This window comes from Cyanistes caeruleus, chromosome Z (genome assembly GCF_971803275.1).
Source record: "Cyanistes caeruleus chromosome Z, bCyaCae1.hap1.1, whole genome shotgun sequence".
In the NCBI taxonomy this organism is placed as follows: Eukaryota; Metazoa; Chordata; class Aves; order Passeriformes; family Paridae; genus Cyanistes; species Cyanistes caeruleus.
Window position 1 is genome coordinate 74,216,212 of NC_141732.1, and position 21,415 is coordinate 74,237,626.

At 40.5% G+C, this 21,415-nt stretch overlaps 1 protein-coding gene across 16 annotated transcripts in view; it reads right to left on the reverse strand.

Moving 5' to 3' along the window:
* CELF4 (CUGBP Elav-like family member 4) overlaps positions 1 to 21,415 on the reverse strand; it is a 709,508-nt gene that overhangs the window by 32,430 nt on the left and 655,663 nt on the right. For all 16 annotated transcript variants that reach the window (XR_002869810.2, XM_023944018.2, XM_023944019.2 and 13 more), the window contains one exon: positions 6,240 to 6,406. Coding sequence is in view for 15 of the 16 variants with exons in the window: in XM_023944018.2 (XP_023799786.1) it covers positions 6,279 to 6,406 (128 nt within the window). In the remaining variant the exon portion in view is untranslated. The remainder of the gene's footprint in view (positions 1 to 6,239; positions 6,407 to 21,415) is intronic.

Here is a 21,415-nt window from a genome sequence, read left to right on the forward strand (position 1 = left end):
GCTGAATGAACCTAGTAAAAATGTTCCTTCAAAGGCTGCTGTTTTCAGGTTACTGCAGCTGCCCATTAACAGAGGCAATTGAAGCTTACACTGAGCTCAGAAAGGCTTTAAAATCTGACTTGCTCAGGTAATTTGTGTGACATTGTCCATATGATCTCTCACACTAATCTTGGTCAGGTGGCTGAATATGAAATTACCACCCTTCAGTCAACCCTGGAGCTTTGGAGGCTTTGCTGTTGGAAGCCTTGGAAGAGGGCATCACCATAACAAGCTCCTGGTCTTTTTCACAGTATTGTATATATAAGGAAAAACTCAGAAGGCTCTTTGCTGGCTGAGTCTTTGGCAAAAGTTCTCACAATTCTCCAGAAGTTTACTCCAGAGCACCAGGGCCAAGAGTATCACAGCAAGATGAGAAGTGGGAGGCTGCTGCAGTATCTATTATTTAATTCTGAAGTATTTACATTATCTAACATTTAGAAAAAAAAAAAAAATAAATGGGGACTTGAGTTTTACTGAAGAATTCCTGCTCCAAACTGAGGGAGAGTGTTGTGGTATTGCCTTGTGCTGCTCTATCACTCCCATGACAAATAGCAGGGATCCGTTAGTGACCTACATGGACTCATTTAGATGCAAACACAGCAATACTCCTGAAAAGCTGCCCTGCTTTGAGGAAGAACAAGTTCCAAATATTGCTGAATGGAATTCAGTCTCAGAGCAGTAATTACTGATTGTAATTTCGGAGTAAATGCAGTAATTAATTATTGTCGTTTTCCATCAGTACATTATATTGTGTGCCAATCTTAGAATAAAATAATTAGAAAATGGGATTTTGCATGCTCTGGTATTGAAACTGTGGTTTGTAGAACAGACATGAGAATTTTGCCATAATAAAGTTATCAGTAATTTAAATGGAAAGACGGAAGGTTAAAAATGATCAGACAGAAAAATAAAGGATTTCCTTGTCAGTATTGCAAACACCCTTAGGAGTTCTGTTTTAGCCTCCCCCACTAAAATTCACTTCCATTCTCTCAGTACAAGCACAACAGCACAAAGTTTGGGTTGCAAACACAGTGAGGGATGCTTAATTTAATCACAGGTGTCAGTGGAAATGAAAAACAAAAGTAATCCAAAGAACAGAAAAAAAATATTGGCTGAGGTGATGTTTTTCCAGTACCTGAACAGACTTTCCAAAATTAAGCTGTGCTGATTTTTTTTCTCTCCTTATTCACTCATATTAAAGCTTGTGCTGGAGTACTGTTTTGATGCAATTATACTAGTGCAAATTTCCATAATGTAAGCAAGTCCTAAATGATCTAAGTGATGACTAAAAGAGGGAAACAACAATAATCTGTGCAGGTGGAAGAGGAGCTGGTTAGCATGATTGTAGGAGGCATAACTACAAGAAATGGGATTTTATCTTGAGAAAGGATATTTGGAATGAAACTCAAGATGAATAGCCTAATAGAAAACAGTGAGATCAATGCAGCTGCAGAATAGCCTCTCACAAGACGTAATAGAAAGCTATCTGGGAGGCATAAGCAACAAAAATTTCAGTAAAAAATACACTTTCACTAGGCTTTGCATTGAAGTCATCTGAAATGACAAGGGAAGACAAATTTTCCACTCATATTTTTGTTTATGGCTATTTGAAATTTTGCTTTTTTGTTTTATTTTTGGCTGATAGTATAATCTTTAAATAGAGTTTAGGTTGTTTTAATTTTTTTCTGTTATTAGGGAAGAAAAAGAAAGAAATGAAAAGTTTTCCAGTTTGGTAAAATATACACTCCAATTAAAAAGAAAAAAAAAGACATTTCCTCAGAGTAAAAATACCACCTATTCCAGACAGCTTCAAAAACATGTATTTTAGACATTTTACAATAAACCAGATATCATTCTATGTTCAAGAAGCAGTGAAGAAGGACCTGAAAATCTTTTTTTTTTTCCTTATTTGAGCTTTGACCTATGTTATTTCCCCTGGTGTTTTGTAGAAGCAGGTTGCCTGGGCAGTGCATTCTTTTAATGTTTTGTCACTACTCTGGAGCACAGCTAAAAAAATCTTGTTGTTGATCTTTTTTCTGTTTTGTTTTTTCTTTTCACTTTTCTGTTTCCCTTTTGCCTTGCTCACTTTGTCTCGCTCACACTCACTTTGTCTCACTCAGTTCCATGCCAGTGCTCTGGGTTAGTCTCACCCAAATGTCTCTCTCTGCACCTTCAGCTTTAAACAAAACTTCAGCAGCAGAGTGCCTGTCTGAGGTGGAAAGCATCACTTTGCCAGTGGCCAGTTGGTGCAATGAAGCCACAGAAGGGGAATGAACAGGATTTTCAGGGCTGTTGTGTGCTGTGTCTTTCATTGATCCATCAGCTGGATGCTCCTGGGCTGCTCTGTGTTCTGCCCTGAGCTCTGGAAGGGCTGTGCAGCTTTCCAGGCAGTGCTGTCCTACCTGTCCAGCCCAGCCCAGGTGGGCTCAGGGCTCACACACAGCCCCAGGCACTGCAGGCTGCACCTGTGTCCCAGCACAGGGCAGGGGGCTCCTAGCAATGGCCCCCCAAGGGAGCTCTGGGTTTCAGGTTGGCTCTTTCTCAATTATTTTCTGCATTTACTATCTGAAAGGCACATGGAGTGTCTCTGAGGCCTTGCTTCCTGGTCCTGAGAGGGGATTGGTAATATATAATATAATATTTTTTATATATATATATATATATATACACACACATACACATATATACGTCCATATACACAATAGAATAGAATAGAATAGAATAGATATACTATATACTATATACTATATACTATATACTGTATATTATATGCTATATACTATATACTACATACTACATACTATATACTATATACTATATACTATATACTATATACTATATACTATATACTATATACTATATAATATATACTGATTTTGGCAGAGTTGCCTCAAATGATCCTCCTCTTTTTGCTTTCTCCCAGCCCATCATTCTTTCCTTTTTTTTTTTTTTTTTCCTACAACCACCTCTTTAATTATAAAGAAAAAAGAGAGCAGGAGCAGCCATTTTGCCATCCAAATTCTTCAGGGCTTTGATTGCTGCAGCTTTGGGCTTATCTTCCACATCACAGAGACCCTTTCAGTACCTGACAGCGAGTTTAGAGCACTGGCAAAGAAAACAAAGGGCTTCAAATCATTGTGGCCTAGACTGCTTGTGTCCCAAGAACGAGATTTATAAGTTTAAAAAAAAAAATAAAAAAATCATCCAGAATTAAAATTTAGTGAAGCCCTTTCTTTCTAAATTAAGGAAACAAAAAAAAAAATCTGGTAGATTATATCAAACTGGGTGCTGCTTTTTTTGCTGTTGTTTTTGTTGGCAACTTATTTTTTGAAACTAATTTAATAGAAAAAAGCACTTCTTTGGAAAAAAACCAATTAAAAAGTTTCTTGAGCATCCTCTTGAAGCACATGAATAATTACTCTCGTGTCAATATGGTTATACACATGCTTCAAATTGGAATTAAAGACCCTGAAGAGCTGCATCCAAAATATAGATAAAAACACGGTTGAGTTATTATCTTTCTATCAGTTAAAGGAAGTTGCAAATCAAGCCAGCAGTGGGGGTACAGTAACACTGCTGAGCCAAGAACATCTGACCTGGTCTGATCTGGGTCAGGCTTGTTCCGGAGGGCTGGTCACTATTGTCCAGCCCTGGTGGGAAGCTGCCCTGTGGCCTTTGTGGCTGAGAATCCTGCCTGCTTCTAGAGCACTGGTACCACTGTTCCCAAGCACTGGGGGGCAGATGAGCTGAGGAGAGGTCTGGGTTTAAGCCTATCTGACCCTCTGGGTAACCTTGCTGTCACCAGGTTTCCAGTCTATTGCAGCATGGTTCTCCCTGTGCTAACCCAAATCCTCCCCTGGGGGAATGTTCCTGCAGTGTCCTCCTGGGACCACAAACACTCAGGCAATTCCTTCTGTCCGGTGGAAAAACACATATATAAAACTTTTTTTCCTGAAGAACTCCTTTCTGCTAAAAGTTGGGTATGGCTCTTGCAACAGGCTCAACAAGGTGTGAGAATGCAAGAGAGCAATACCTCTGAGGTACATTTTGGTAGGGTCTCTAAACAAGGTTCTCTAAGCCAAGGGTGGAAGTGATCTGGTGGTAAAAACAGTATGATTTTTCTGGACAGCAGAGTACTAAAGCCAAAGTAAAAGTCAGGAAGGCTAAAGGGCTTGCTATCTAGAGGCAATACTTCAAGACTGTTCTGCTTAGTAGAAGCACAGGAAAGGAAAAAAATTCTCTAAGAGAGACATATGGAATTAAATTACCATTTTGCCTGCTGATTCCTTTTTATATAAGTTACTGGGGGAAAAAATACCCAAGCAACAAGTCTTAGTCCTACTAGTGAGTAATCTTTTTGTGGGAAACAAGCTGAGACCTCAGAGCACTTCATGATGAACCACGACAGTGAAAAGCACCGTAGACTCATACTGGTGAATCTCGAACAACACAGATATCCACAGCCCTGCATCTTATACCACCAGAGAAACAAGCATACCCTCAGTGAGCACAGCTGTGCTGAGACAGAAAGCCTGGTGCCTAACTAGGGAGACCTTTGTGTCCCTTGATCCCTTTGCAGGTGTGACAGAAAACCTCCCTGGCAAAGGCAGCCCCTGCTTTAACACAATTGCATGCATGCACCCCCAGCTCTCCCCCAGCAAAGCCTGCAGAAAAAAAGCCAGTGTGATGAAGCAAAAAGCATTTGGATATGGCAACATGTTTTGGTTTCAAGCTTCCAAGAGGCCTTTTCATAAGCAAGGAAAAGAAAAGAGGTTTTTGAAGGGGGAAAATGCATTGACAGTTATCTTCATATAGTCACATATAAAGGAGATTCTAAGCTGTGGAGGCTGTTTCCTGCATATGCACCTTAATATGTTTACTGAAAGGTTTCTTAATCTCCTTTATGCTGTCTTCAGTGCAGCACCTCTTTTAAAGGAATTTTGATCCCAGTCCTGAATTCTCACTGGAAAGGATACTGCTCTGAAGACTGGAAAAATATATTTTTTTAAGATAATTGGGATCGCAGTGAAAAATTAAAACACTCTGTTTTTTTTGGGAAAGTTGAAGGTAGGAATTTCCTGCCTGTCTTAGACGAACCAAAAGAGGCCTGAATAAAAATCACAGAATCTTAGACATTACTGCTGAAATGACATAGGAAGGTCACCTAACCAATCTCTTTATCACTAATTCAGGAGTACAAATTGCTTAGGGCCTCCCTAGGGGCTGAGTTTATTGGGGAATCTCTGGTGTGGAACAGTTTTAACAAAAGGGAGACTTCCTGTCTCTGTAAACAAACACATAGGGGTTTATATTTCTGTTTCTCAAAAAATGAAAGAGACAGACAGTGGTAGAAAATATTTCCATTTTTGGAAACATCTTCATTTTTGTTATTGGTGGTAGGTTGGGATTCCAATGAAACAAGCTGTGGCTTATAATATCTTTGGTGTTGTTACATGTATTAGAAGTTCCCTTGGGACATCCAGCTGGTTTCTTTCCAGCAATACATGGCACATGAGTCTAAAAATGAGAACCCAGGTCCTTACTTCAGCTAAGCTTCCTTGGCTTTGGTTGGGTTTTATCTACACACAGGAGTTTAAAACAACTGACCAAGAAGTGAACATGGATCCTTCTATTAATTTCTTGGGTTTGTGAAGAAATAAGTCAGGGGTTATTTGGTTTTCAGAGAGACATATTTACATTAAGTTATTATGCTGAGATGGAATTGGATACAGACTGTACTGCATGGAGAATGAAGAATGCTTTGAAACGTTTGCAACACAGAGCTATTGAGACAGACACTGTCCCAGTCCAGTCACCTGGGATTAAACTGCAGCCCAGTCCCACCTCTTAACTGCAGATTTTCTTCAAGCACCAGAAATGCTCTCTTTCACTGAACAAGGGGAATCAGGACAGCTGCTGACTCTCCTCTAGTGACCAGAAACACATTCTAGAGATGCAGGATGCCCCTGGGATGAAAAAGTTGTCTTATCCCTCAGTAAGCATCCTTTCACCTCTTGTTCTAGAGAGGCACACACACAAACATTTCCTAGTTTATGCGTGGGTGCGGGTCTGAGCAGAGTGGCTCTAGCCAGAGTCAAAAAGGCAGAAGATAGAGAGTCACAGAGCTGAATCTCCTTGAGAGTCTACAACACAGAGAGACGCTACAGGTGTAGCTGACACCCCCTTCCCCATGCAGTTACCTGTGCTAGTGCTTTGTATCCAGTGGTTCCCACAACCCTTCAGTAGGGACGATTAGCATCCTTTGGCCTCTTCAGCTGCACCTTCAGCCTCTTCATGCCAATCTGGAATCCATTCATGGCCTGGATAGCAGCTTGGGCACTGGCAGGATTGTCAAAACTCACAAAACCTGTCAAAACATGAGGCAAGGCAGGGGACTTAATGAGCTGAAGGGTGCCAAGGCACGTACATGCAACGATCACTGAGAATGAACATGGGGAAGGGGGTGAGGGCGCTGAGAGGGGGAAGTGAGCAGGTAAGAGGGTGGGCAGGTGTGCAGGAGAGTGAGGAGAGGATGGTTGCCAATGTGGGACAAAAGATAGGAGGGGTTGTTACAGATCAGTGTCCCAGGACACAGTGCCTGGTCTGAGTGCCAGTCTGAGCACTAAACTATGGGGAGCACAGGGATCCAAAGGTTGCTGCCACAAGATTTGGGTCACCTTTGAGCTGGGAGTCAGCAGACATAATGCATGGTCTCAAGGCAATCTGTCTTCCTCTATCTTGCTCCATTGTGACTGGGGTAAACCTCTAGACCTTCCTTTACTTGCCAGTGTAACCTTTTCTTTGCCTTCCAGTACTAATGGTGAGGGGAACCTGACACACTTACTGCTGCTTCCTTATTATGGCAATATAAGTAAAATGTGAATTTAATAAATTCTTCATTGCCGTATTAATCAGCATGAATGAGTTGATTGTTGGCCAGCCAAGCAATATAAAGACCTTTAATCACTGGCAATTTCTGCAAACTCCATGTTACTCTGCAGTGGAGAGATGAACACATGTGTTTTCCTAACATGGTTTCCCTATGGAATTTCATACTTTGCCAACAAACCTCCCAATCAATCACTGAACACATCCAGCACTAGAAACAACTACAGTGACTGAATATTGTATCTGTGGGTCACCTAAGACATTCTTTGTCTTGATTTGCTAACAGTCTGATGAAATAATACAGGTCAACTGCACAGGATGAAATACATCCAATGCATTCAGCTTTGGGGAGAGCTTTTGGTGTGGCTTTACTGTTTGGTTTTTGTTTTTTTTTTTCCCTTGGTTTTTGTTGGTTTCTTTTTTCCTTTTTCACTATTTTAAATTTTGGTGGTTTTTTCACTATTCTACATCCCAAAAAAAGGCCTCATTTTCCCAGACTGTATATGGCTGTAGCTGGAGCGACCATGGATCTGAGGTATTAGTGAGGCAGGGGGCCATCACATTGTACAAGCATCGCCTCTGCTACTTTTGCCAGGAACGTCCCTGTGTGCCAACAACATTTCTGAGCACAAACCTTGGGTGAGACTAGCCTGGACCAGCCTTCTCTCCAGACAAAGCCATCTGTTTACCCACCCCTGCAAGGCTCTGGCAGCACAAATCAATCCTAGGAGCCTGGTGTTGCTCAACAGACAGGCTGAAATGAAGAGATAGGTTTTTGCAAGCCCCTTAAAAAGCTAATGCTGAACATTTGCTGCCAGGTATACACCTGCTCCTGACAGCAGCTAAGGCCTGGCTTAGAGCCCTGGGCTGTGCTGTGGATCCATTCAGCAGCCCCTCCTCCCTGGTCTAGTTCCTCCTTGGAAGAGAGTCCCACAGGTGACATAGGGTGTATTGAATCTGAACAAGGCACAGAGCTGTGCATGCAGAGGATTCTCACTCCTGCTGTAAACTGTGCTCCCTGACCTTGGCTAATAACGTAACTTCATGACAGGTCATGCACCTATGGTCTTAGACTCTCAAAGTGAGACAACAGGTTTACTGAGTCTGGCACATGGGGTTTTAAAAAGGGAGGTCTATGGAATAACGAGAGAACATTCTTTGTCCTCCCCTCTTGAAGCCAAGGCTCCAGGTAAACTGGCTATCCACACAATTTTCCTGCCAACTCCCTGGGTGAGGAGGTACCAACTCTGCAGCTCTGAAGATGAACAGAGAAAAAGTACTCTCAAGCCCCACAGCAATCATCAATTTCTAGGGAGAAAACTGGAGAGTTTTGTTTATTTAGAGCTGTGGTTTTATTCAATAGTGATGGATCTGCTCTTGCCATCACTTTTTAGGCAGTACGTGCCCGGTGATGTTACTGGTTTATACTTGACTACTTAAATAATCTATCAACAAAGTCCTATGATTCACTCTCATCAAAGGAATAAACGAAACATTTCTTGATTTCACCCAAGCACATTCAGACTTAAAATACTTCTGGAAACTACCTTAGGGATGCCTTACTTGAGCTTAAACCTTAAATATATTGTCTATATACCTCATATCCTTGAATATAAGATATAGTGAAACCCATTTATTTTTAAAAGTCACATCTGGTTTGGTGATATTCCTGGCCAAGACATATTAGTTTTATTTAGTTACATCTAAAACAGTAGAGTATTCCAGGGAAGTTCAGAGAAACTGGAAGCTAATAATCTGTAGTGCTGAGGTTTTTTATGACTCGTGTTTAACATCAAACAATTCCTGAACAAAGTCTGAGTTTTAGCACAGGAGACAAGCTGTGTTCAGTGGTTAACTTGGACGTGTCCATGATGTTTTGGAGAGAATTAAATAATTTGGGTGTTGGCCATTTTGTGCCAGCTGTCCCCAGTGCTAGGAAGAAGTGCCAGGTATATTTACTGATATACACACAGCAATCCAACATCAAAGCTGAGTTGGCTGCAGCTGGATGGTTGCTTAACACATGTCTTTAGAGATCATACCTTGCCTGGGAACTTCGATTTCTACTCTTGCAACAGGTCCTTTTGGGATGTCCCCCTACTGACTACATGTGCACATCTAGATTGTGCCTGCACGTTCATCCATTTGTGAACAAGTCACCTTAGGACCCTACAGTAATCAGTGGAGGTCCAGCCAATGCAGTCATAGAGTGAAGGGCAGGATTTCTCACTTTTATCAGGACACCCGAAGCTGTACTCAAATGAATCACTGGTCAGGGAGCAGTGCTGGCTGCAGTGAAGGCAGGCACCCAGCTTAAATCAAGGAACCTCCACTGTGGGATCTGGTTCCATAGTTAGGAGTGGTACCACAAGGTAAAATGTTAACTGTCTAGTGCCTGGGTGGGTCACTCCCCAAAGTGATGTTAACTGCTGCCCACTATGACAAAAGATTATTATTTCTCTCCTTTTTCCAAGCCTAGACCTTTGAGAGATGATAAGCCCTTGCACTGGGGTGCTAATATAGTTGTACCTCTGCAAGAACCTTGCTGTGAGATAAGCTCACAAAGCTATCCCAGTTTTTATCATCACTTTGCGTTTGAGATGGAATTCTGAGCCCATTTCCTCATTCTGTGTGAAGCTGTAAATAATACAGCATTTTAACAAATGGGACTAATAAGAGAGATCAGAAGTGCATTTGCTCACTATATTTCATTTAGACCAGATAATGAAGCTGGGAGTTGTACTCTGATCCTGATACTAGTTGCCTACAGATTTGGACAAGATTTTTTTTCTCCTTAGCTGTTCTGGTATTCACTGATGAAATATAAAAATCTCCTCTGGCTGGATGCTGAGGATAGAGGAACTGGGATTCAAGAGCTGGGGAAATAGACGGTCAAATGCCAATAACTGTGTATTTTCTTTGTGATCGTATTCTAGCGACAGAGCAGCTAATTACTCTAGCTTCATTTCACTGCTTTAGTTTTCAGGGGCCTTGATGTGCTCAGAAGTTGCTGGTGCATTCAAGTCTCCCCCTTTCCTGTTATTTATGTGTAGCTGTGTTTCATATTGTTGAAAGTATTTGGATGAACTCCAAAGAGAGGAAAAGCTATGGCTTATCCTGAGATTTGAGACTTTACAGTGGATAAGGGATAGGCAGATAGGCAAGCATGTTGGGCTAACAACAACATATTCCTTTCTCTTCTCAGGTCAAATACCCACTGGAAGATTTGACTTTTTTTTGTTGTTACATGCAGTTAACCATCTTTTTTTCTCCTCATATGCATCAGCAGGACTCATGGTACTATGACAGATTTGAACACAATGTAGGAACACAATGTATGTACTGGGAAAATAATTTAAATACTCGGTTCCTAAATGGCTTTGGTATTTGAGTGGATGGGCTCAAAACGTGATGGCAGCATTACAGTTGCTGTTTGTGTTTTGAACACCACCCCTGCATTGTCATCTACATGCTTGAAGGACGAAAGGAGAAAGGGAGAGGTTAAAAAGCTTGAAGCTCTTTCTTTGCATCAGTTAATTAATAATCAGAGAAATATATGTTCTGGTCTGAAGACAGTTGGTAGGAGGACAGCATTTAGTGATAAATCTACTTTATGGGGAGGGGGGTGATATTGGTGGGTTTTTTCTTTTTTCCTTTTTTTCCCCCCCCAGGGATTATGTAAAAACGTTGTGCTAATAAATGATTAATCAAAAGCGGCAGAGAATGGTGAAAGCTGCTAGGACAGCAGCAGAGGGCACCTAATCTTTCTGATTCTCCACAGCATCTTCCAGGAAAGGTACTGTTGTTGGAGCCCACTACTTCTGGCCTGCTCTTTTCCTACAGGACTCTATTAACTATTAAGCAGAAACTGGGATACCATTTTGGAATTGCTTTATTTTCTCCCCCTTTCTTCCTGAGAATGTTCTCGTGGTGTGATGAGGGGAGGGAGCTTTGTGCCTTTCTCATTACATGATCACCAGTGTCTTTATGTAACAGATATTACCTAAGGGCTGTTTTTCTGTTTTAATCAGCCAGGATGACAAAGAAGGGAATTCACAATCTGTGTCAGAGTACATCTGAAGACTGTTTTGTAAATGTAAACTTTTTGTTTATGGTCCGTGCTTTCTCTGCATGTCCATGAATTAGTTTGTGCACTTAGAGCAGTCCTGAATGAGCACAGTTATGTTTCCATGGATCCTTAGTGGGCCCTTCTGAGTTTTCTGTTTCGCTTTGCATCCAGCAAAGAGAATTAGTGCCTAATGTGCAAAACAACCTCTTGATCTGCTACCAGGTTGGAATAACATGTTGTCTCTCTTGGGAAGAAGCTTTCCTCTGGATGGAGCCCAATGAATGGGCACTATGCTGAACTTCCCTTAAATCAGGAGTCAAGACCATGAATGAGGTCCAGATGCAAGATTTTCATCCAGACTGCTGAACTGGGGGCAGGTTTCCTTTAGGCAATGGAAAGGAAAAGGGGAACCTCAAAGAAATGAATATTAAACTTGTCTTAAAACTAAGAATATTTTTATCTGTGTTCCAGATAATTGCTGCCATCTCAGAGATACACTTTGCAAGAGGTTGCAACAGAAACAAGTAGAAATTGCTGCTTATTAGCTCTTTTTAGGACAGACTTTTTTTACTAGTTCTGGCCATCAGAACTAGTTTTGTCTGACTGCCATGAAGTATCTTCCCTGGTATTTCTTGTTCCTTCACTTATGAAAATCCCCAGCTAAGGAGAGCATATCTGAACTTTTTTCTTTTGACATTCAACCCGTGTTCATTTTACTAGAGGGAAATAAGAGTAAAAGAAGAGCAAGGATCTGCTGCTCAGCCTCTGGGAGAGAAAGAGATGAAATGCCATGAGCATGGCCTGGGCACTAGCAAGGGGAAGTCCCAGCCTCTTGATTCCTTGTGTCTGAAGTGCTTCCTCCCAGGCTGTAAGAAGGGAGCGTGGCCATACTAGAACCACAGAATGATAGAATATCCTGAGCTGGAAGGGATCCACAAAGATCATTGAGTCCAACTCCTGGCCTACACAGGACATCCCCAGGAGTCACACCACCTGTCTGAGAGTACTAAAATGGAGGGACCTGCAGAAACTACTGGTAATTGGTTAGACCAGAGACCTTGCTCTCTTGTCCTTACTCTAAGAATCCGAGTCAGTAATTAAGGAATTAGTTATTGATACAATTGGTTATGAATATAACTGTCCCCTCAGCTCATGGGTTCCTTTCTTTTGTTACCAGTGAAAGGTAAGATCTAGGGAGGCATTTTTATCTGTGAAGGCAGCAGTAAGGTGCTCACATCAAAGCAGTCTTCCTGTGGGAAGGGTGGTGTTCAGTAGCTCCTGTCCTTCACCCCACATCAGGACCTGCCCACCTACTCAGGCCTTCCCTGCTACCTCAGTCTATTTAATTCCTACGATGCTCAGTTTCTTTTTCTCCGTGTTTATTAGTCTTATCTTAGAGAATGGAGGTTTTCCTTTAATTGCTTTGCAAGGTCTTTACCTTGCTGTGTTCTTTACACAATGTACTAGCTGTTGCCTCGCAATTTTTTAGTGCTGTAAAGAATTTCAGGATACAATCTGTATGTAAGTAGCTCTATAATGTATGTGTGCATTGGAAGGTATTGTATTGTAAGGTGATTTATGGGTACTGGAATACTCAATAAAGTAGTGTGTCTGCAGAGCAAGGGCATAGCACTTCAGCTGTTTTCCAGTGTCTAATAGGGTTGGATGACTTTTTGGGTTATTTAACCTTCCACTGCTGTTTAATCATGTCCAAGAGAGATCTGTCTACACAGCTATCCATCCCATCCATCCATCCATCCATTTATTTTTTTAATGTATGAACAGTCAGTAACTGACGACTGTGCTAAACAACTAGTATTAAATATTTCCCATCTGTGGGATGAGATAATTGGAAACTCAGAATATCTGAAGAAATTGGCTCAGAAATCTGCTGAACCATTAATATTCATTTTAGAAATTTATGGAATATTAGAAAACCTTCAAAATGTTCCAGGAAAATAAAAAAAAAATAAAAAAAAAATCTAATATTAAATTTTAAGGGTGTAAACTAGGTGACCTGGTAAACTTAGTTAAACTTCCATAAGCATCAGAAAAATTATGAAAATTTTGATATGACATAATATGGCAAAGAATTTAAAGTACACAATTAGTATCATTCACCATGGTTTCATGGAGTATTGCACCTATCAAATGAAACTGATTGCATGAAATTGCAAGTTTGGTGAATAAAATAAGTTATCATAAAGTGTATTTAAACATTTATTTCAGTGTTTCAGACAGCACTTCTTCACAGAAAATGAAATCAGCCCAGAAATGAGACCACCAAAAAATTTATCAGTTGTGACAAACAAAATTGCATAGATTCTAGTAGGCTCCTTCAGCGGTGTGCTGAAATCTCTGTGCTATTTAATTCTCTGGCATTACTTGGAAGACATTTGAGGTAATTACTGGTAAAATTGGCCAATCATACAACAGTGGTGAAGTAATGACAGAAGTAAGTGACCTGGGTCACTGTGTAGGCTGGACACAGTTAAAGGGTGTTAATTTCAATCAAATCAAATGCAAAATTAAGTATCTGCTGGAAAAAGCAAGTGGGTCACTCCTATAAAGAGGAAATCCTCATTAGAAAACAGTGCTTCTTAAGGAGAAGATGGGTGTCATATTAACAGCCAAATATATGAGCTCTTTGGACTGTGTTGAAATTCTCAAAGTCCCAAGATTTAGTACAGTTTTGGGATGAAGTTAGCCTCTGCTGAATATCCTCTAAAAATAGCAAGGTAGTGTTATCTCTTAGTATGGCTCAGGGAAGGTCCTTACTGGAATTCTGCGTTTAGTTCTAGTGATTGCTCTACAAAACAAATAAATTTTACTAATTATTCAGAAGTAGAAGAGTAATTCTAGGTCTGAAAGAGTAATGAGAGTGGCCAGAGTTTACTGAAGAGAAGTTTAAACATGCTTCTGAACATAGCCTATAAATAATATCTACTAAAACATGGGGCTCTTTTAGAATAGGGGGGGAAAGTAGATTTTTGCTGATTTCTTCTAGCTGGAAGCAAGAATTTGTCAAATTTAAAATGGAAATAAGACACCAAGTCTGCATATTTTAAATGCTGAAGGTAATTAACTATTTTGGAAAACATCTTGTTTAGCAATAGAGGTGGAGCACCTATCACATGAAACCTTGATTAAGAGATTTTCTAAAAGGGATGCTATGACTCAAACAGAAGGTTTTAACCTGTCACATGAGCTGAGGCACCTGGCATATGTTATTTCAGACTTCAGTCCAAAGGATCAGATCTCTTCTGGTACTGCATATCAGCCTGTCTGTGGTTCATTTTCCATTTCAGATATTTAGAGAATCAGTTCTTGCCTACTAATCTGGGATGGATTGAGGCAACAGTCATGATACAGGTGACAATTGATGTTAATGCCTTATAATAAATGGCCCCAAAGCGTGGGCTACAGACCACTGAGAGGGCTGACTGGTACTCGTTCTTCATCTTGCTTCCAGCTGAGAGAAACTGAACAGATGGGAAGGGGAGATTAAATGAAGAGTGAAAGTAGATGGCATGATTAACTTTCTCTAAAGGTCAGAACACCCAGTGCAGAAGGTAGCTTGAAATACACAAGTATCTTCCTTATGTTGCCTTCCTGTCCTCCTGTGCATGAAACTACCTCTCCACATTGCAATAGTGTGAACTGGAGTGTGCAGAGAAGCTGGTCCTTGTTTTTTGTGCATTGTCTGTTGGATGGCCTCCAGATGGAGAAATATCCAGTTAGAAGAAGCAGTGTCTTCTCTGAAAGCAGAGGGCTATAGATGCTGACCCTGATTATGGCCAATAAGACCAAGAAAACTCCACCTAAGAGTCTTCTCTTTCATAATCTGTATGGTGTTTGATTGTTTTTCATAGGATAACTGTTGTCATGACTCATGTTGAAAGCACAAGGGTAAGACGACTCTAGATTAGACTAGAATTTTGACAATTTAAACTACTGATGGTCAGATCTGATATGAGAGTTCAAACTCAAAGAAGGGAAATTTAGATTATATATATGAAGGAAATTCTTTACTGTGAGAGGAATGAGACTCTGGCACAGGTTGTCCAGAGAAGCTGTGGATGCCATATACCTGGAAGTTGAAGGTTAGGTTGGACGGAGCTGGGAGCAACCTGGTCTAATGGAAGGTGTCCCTGCCCATGGCAGGGGACTGGAATTAAATCCTCTTAAGCACCCCAGCAATTCTGTGATTCTGTGATCCAAAGGTTTGGCTCATATATACATCTGGGCACATGATCAGGACTAATTTTTTTGAGAAGATAAAAGGGAGTAAATATTTCAAATAGAAAACCACAACAGATCTCTCATCTTAAGAGTGGAGTACAGGTTGAAACATCTCTTTTTCCTGTAAACAGGTTTTCTAAAGGATGAGCAATTGCTTGTCTGATGCTAGGGACTGTGATTCTACCCATTCTTATGAGCTGAAGCCATCCAATGGATTTATGGAAGAAGTGAAGGATTGAGGCTTCAGCCATTTTTTGGAGCCCATGAGTCAGATGCTGGACCATTATACATACATGTCTGCTGTGGACAAAAAGCACTGTGGTTTTTCTATAAGAAACATAATGTTCCAGCCCAGGTGATGATGATGATCTTCCTTACAAGGAACAAACAGCCAGTGATGTATCACCCATAGATGAGTAAATAGTATTTGTCCTCTTTTTGAACAATGAGTATGACTGAAGCTATTTCCTAAATGCTCTCAGAAATGGATGGAATTCTTGACTTGTTTTCTGAGCCTTCCTTGAGAACATCTGATGTCATCATGTGCCAGTGTAAGGTTTATGGGGGAAAGCACATGGTTGAAAAAGCAGGTGAACTTTTGAGGATACACGTTCTTCTCCAGTGTGAAACTGGAAATAAAGGATGAGTATAATGGAGGTTTTACACAAGTTCTAAGAGATGCAGATGTTCAGTTAAGGATGCACTGAGATTGTTACTGAATCAAAATGAAGGCTATTTTTACATTTGTTTTCCTGAAGTTTCCAATATAAACCAGATGAAAATAATTATTGAAGCTCCCACCAGCCTTGTCACAATACATTTCTCATCTAAATCTATTTTCTTTGTTCTCCAATTCTCTTTTGGATCCTGCTTCATTTGTGACTTTTTGATAAAGAAGCCATGTATGAACAAGGCAACTGCTGCAATCACCAGCCATCCTTCCTATAAGAGACAGGCATCATAAAAAGTGACCTTCTTCTTGAAAATATTTCATAGTGGGTAAGGTGAGGAAATTCCTTCCCTGACTAATCAAGAAAAAGAATCCAAAAACCATAAGCCAAATCATCCAAACAAACCAGGAAATCTTGACAGTAAATTGTGCTGTGAACTGTACTAGTCACTAAATTTTAGCAGTTCTCTCATGTCCTAGGGAGCCTCTGAAATATATCAGTTTTTAGGACAGCAATGAACAGAATCTTCTCATTTTGCTCTTGCTGGCCATTACTTAGATGTACAACTACCCACCCCTTCCCTGCTGGTTGCTGAACACGTGATACCTCATTATGGGTACAAACCATGGGGACAGCCCAACAGAGACAGAAAGACCTGAAGCTTCTTCTGTGCAGTAGTCTGGAAGTTTGTGTTCAGAAGCCAGAAGTGGTGGTGAAGAGTTTTTGGCCATGATTTGTGAAGGAATATTTTACTCTCTATGGAGGCGACTGTGTGAAAAGCAGCTAACCAAACTGAAAGTGAACTCAACAGGAAAACAAACCTCCTCATATGCAGTGAGTCATTGGGAAAGGAAGGGAAAAGAGAAAATCTCTCAATATCTAGACCAGGAGGTTGTGAACTGGCACTGAGCTATCTGGGTAGCAAGAGGAGAAAGTAAACAGTTATACCCTAACCCTAACCCCACCAAAAAAAAAAGTGTCTTTTGCATTAAATTCAAAAACCCAGAAGCAAAAATTCTCTCATTAGAATTGAAAAAAAAAATCTTGCAAAACAATAATCCTTCTGAAACCTGTTCAGCTGTGTCAGAAGATTCACAAAGACCTGGGTAAAGGCTTTATGATTTCTGAAGACCCTTCTAGGGAAGAATTTAAAGGGTCTGTAGAGACCTATCTTTAGAAGAATCATGTAATTTCACCTTTAAATGGTCAGAAGACAATCAGATTTTTTAGGTCATGTTGTCCAAAAGGACGAAAATCTGTTTCCTGTCGGAGTTCATGGACCATCTAGACGATGCTCTTAACCATATGAATTCTGTGAAGTTCTGGCAGGAGCAGGAGGTTGGACTCTGTGATATTTGTGTGTCCCTTCCCTTGAGATGATTCATAGGGATGCATGGTGGGAGAATGAGAGACAGGGAACATAAATTGAAACAGCAGAAATTCAGAATGAATACAAGGTAAAGCTCTTAACCTTGAAGGCCAGCAAGCATTGGAGTAGGTTGCTAAAATTCAAACAGTTGTTCAACAATTTTCATTGCTGTCAATAACTTGTGTCTACAAGTTTTTATGTTTGTTATTGAATAAATGTATGTAGTAGATGTAGTACATGTATAATGTAAATACCTATGCATATCTTATATATATTATATAAATAGTTATATATGTGTGATATGACAGATCAACACTGGAGAGAGCACAGCTGATGCCGAATTGGTTTTGGGGATCTGATATACATGAAACCAGAAATGGTTATGAATGATACACCTGTTTTTATGGGGATCTGCAAGTTGTTACCCTGATGACAGCTTTTGAATCCATCAATATATACTATTTGAAGATGCTAATCTTATCTGGGGATTTTTTGATTTAGTTTTACTTACTTGAAAAGGGAAGATATCACACGCAACCATAAATTGAAACAACGATAAGGTTGCAAAATTAAGTACTCAATTTAGAAATGCAAGAAATTATGTTACCTATAAAATTTTAATTCTGTATTGCTTTGTATATGCATAAAGACATTGCTTCTAACCACACATTTCTGTATTTTTCTCTTTCATGGCTTCTCTTTCATGGCTTGTTTTAATTACTGTCGAGAATGAATAACATAACAGGGCAAGGAAAATGGCAATGTATCAGACTTGTTATTGTAAGTGTTGGAATTTAGATAGTAAATATGGCAGGGAAATGATGGTTCTGTGGTTGCACAACCAGATGTTGCCTTGGAAAACTGGAATTTGTCCCTATTTCTGCCATGCCATCCCAGTTATGCTAAGTATATTGTATATCACAGAATTCCTTTAGTAAGACCTCTAGGCTGTTTTTTCACTATTAAATAATATAGAGCAGGTTCTGAGTGCCAATGGTACACCACAGATTGAATCTATGTCACTAAAGTCTCTCAAAAGTGGGTGTTCCTGTCCCTTGTCCTTACTGAGCCATGCCCAAGCAAGTTCCAGCTGTGGCTTAATTGTCATGGACCACCCAAATTGAGATAATAGCACACACATGTTAAAAATATATGTAAAATTGTGGCAGAGTGTTTTTCGCAGATGTGTCAAGCCTCTTTAGTTTTCAATGAAGATGAGGATTTATTGGGTTTTCCTCTTCTCTAGGTGCATGACCTGAGATTTCACTGTCAGAAAGGCTGCTGCCTGTACCTGCATCTGAAGCAGACAAAAACATAGCATGCTCTGCATTATGCTAAATTGTTGGACAAAGCAGGCAAACAGACTGATCAGGCTTGTGGAAACTCAGATTAGGAATCAAATATCAATAAATTGTTTTGGGTATTTCCCTGCCTCATCATCCCCTTGTTGAAATGAGGACACCATGAGCACCAGCAAAATGCCGTTTACTTAGCTCTGTGAACCTCTCAAATGCTTTGCTGGGAAGGGTCTTAGTAAAACAGATGAGGAAATAAAATAAATTCATATTCATGGCAGAGTTTGAACATTGTGTAAAAGAAGGCTTAGGGCCAAGCATGAGGATGTGAGGATCTATTGAAGAGCTGCTCAGCAACTAACTAGGCAACAGATTTCAAGATGGTGAAGAACAGACCTGTGCAGTGGATGAGTCACAATGGGTGGCTTTAAAGATGTTGAAGATAGGTGTATGGGGGGATGGATGGCTGCATGGACTGACACTCATCCATTCTGCAGCTTGAATTTTCCTTGCAACAGAGATCTTGGGAGAACAAAAAATAAACCCAGATACCATGGGTAGACAAAATGCTCTAGCAGGTCTGCAGTCCCACAAGAGTAGGATGTGTTGAGTCTGCACTCTGCAAATCCATCATTTTGAGTTCAAAAACGGGCCTGCCCATTGGAGGGGTCATTATTGTGGCTTCTGAACAGAAACTTCTGACTGGAATAAAAGTGGCACTAAAACTCCTCCTCTGGTGTTAACTCTTAACTCTGGTTATTTCTATTAGTCAGATAGTGTCCTTTTCCCTTTTGAATGTTAATAAAGGAGTAGCCACAATGAACCAGCAATAAGTTCCTCCATCTAATTATCCCAGGAGAAGGAACATTTAAAATTATAGGGTAAGTGTGCTTGTGAGTAGGCATATACACACATGCTCATAACTTTAAAAAAAAAAAAAAAAATCTGGGCAGACTTTATCGCTTGTGGGGAGAGATGGATAGAATAGTGATAGACACATGGACACCCAGATAAATAGAAGATAGATTCTGCTAACATATTCTTGTCTAATAAATTCTTGAGCTACAAAAGAAAGCAGAAGTCCCTGTGTACAATGTATAGATTTTCTTTAATGTGAGTTATTGGGAAAAGGCAGAGCTGTCCCTTTAACTGGAGAGCTGCAAACAGCTGTTCCCTATGCATACATGCTTGCTTGGTCTGAAAGTTTTGGTAAGTCAGTGCATAACTGACAGTTAGATTTATCTCCCCAATAAGCAATCAACATTATAATAAAGGAAAAATGCTTTCAGTGCACCTTTGAGAGTGCATCAGAAATTAATCTAAACATCAAATTAATTATAGTTTGTAAATGAATAGTGGCTCACAGCCCTAATACTTCTCTCGCTCCTCCTCCTCCCCCTAAAGCCTCCCCCTACCAACTGCAATGGCTGGAGGTGCTGTACAGCGAGTTTGATGAACAGCTCTTTCTCTTTCTTACTCACACAACTCTTTCCTTATCAGCTGGAAGAGTTCCATCCTCAGTCTGCAGACCTGAAACCTCAGAGCCTGGCTGCTTTGGAATACTCAAGCAAATATTAAACTTCTATGTCTCCTTCCCCTTCTCTGAGAGCTCGAAGCATCTCTCTGGGGGTGTCCTCGTCCCCTTGGATTAAGCTGAGCTGGAGATACCTTATGAATCCCTCCTTGGCTCTCTGGCTGTGCCAGAGACACAACAAACCAGTTCTGGTCTGAACTGAGACATACCAGGGGTCAGACATGCTTGATGTGCCTGGAAAATCTGTTCTGTCTCAACTCTGGCACTCAAATGAGTGGCTTCTTCCATTGCTCTTTGAGCTTTGTAGGCTGTAGCCATATGGGAATGACAAACAGATTTTCCAAGGCCCTGAAACAAAATGTATTGTCACTAGATCATGTAAAATAAAGGACAGAGCCCAATTCTAAGGCTACAGGGAGAAAAAATCAGGTGCAAATTTCCTTAGGAAATTTGAAATCAGGTTCATAGTAAAAAGAAAAAAAAGAAAATAAAGCTTAATCATAGTACGGATAACAGCATCAAACAGGTGCATGCCTCAAGTCCTTTCTAATAATGCATCTATTTTGTGAGAATTTTCTGTTTGCTGAAAGAGGAATCAGAAAAGAAACCCCTAAAAAACCTTTGATCTGATAAATAACTATCCTCATCCATGAATCTTAAGGACATGTGCAAAAGAGTCAGTGTACTGCTCCAAAAAGGGGAACCCAAGCCCAACAGCTAGGTTGACCCATGATCACCCCTATGGTGATCTGGAATTTCTTTCCTTTAAAACACCTTATTTCTGTACCTGCTCATTTCCCTGGATGAACCCAAGGAGAGTAGTTGCCTTTTTTTTAAAATATTTTTTTTTTATTAAATGAGAAACTGCCATATCTGGCAGGGCATATTGGAGGCACATTGTCAGCAGGTGTTGAACAATATTTTCCTAATGTACCTCAGGGTCCCTTGTTCCACTCCTATGTCTTGTGGAGTGCTGCCAATGCACTTTAGACCTAATAAGTGATGCCCCTGGTCCCAGGGCCCTGTACAGCTTTGCCAGTGTCCTATTCTCCTGACACATCTTTCTTCTTTCTATTTCAGCTTCCAGATTGAAACTCTGTAGATCATCATGACCTGCCTGCTGCCTTGCATCTCCCACTCCACCTTTTTTGTCACCACACTGCAGCATTTAACTGCCACAGCATGTTTTTAATAACAGGATACAAGCTCTACCCATCCCTCAGCCCTTCTCCCGAGCTTCACCCCCTCCTGTGTTCAGTTCTCATTCCTCACTGCTTTTCTCACTTTTAATCTCTCTCCTTTGTCTCC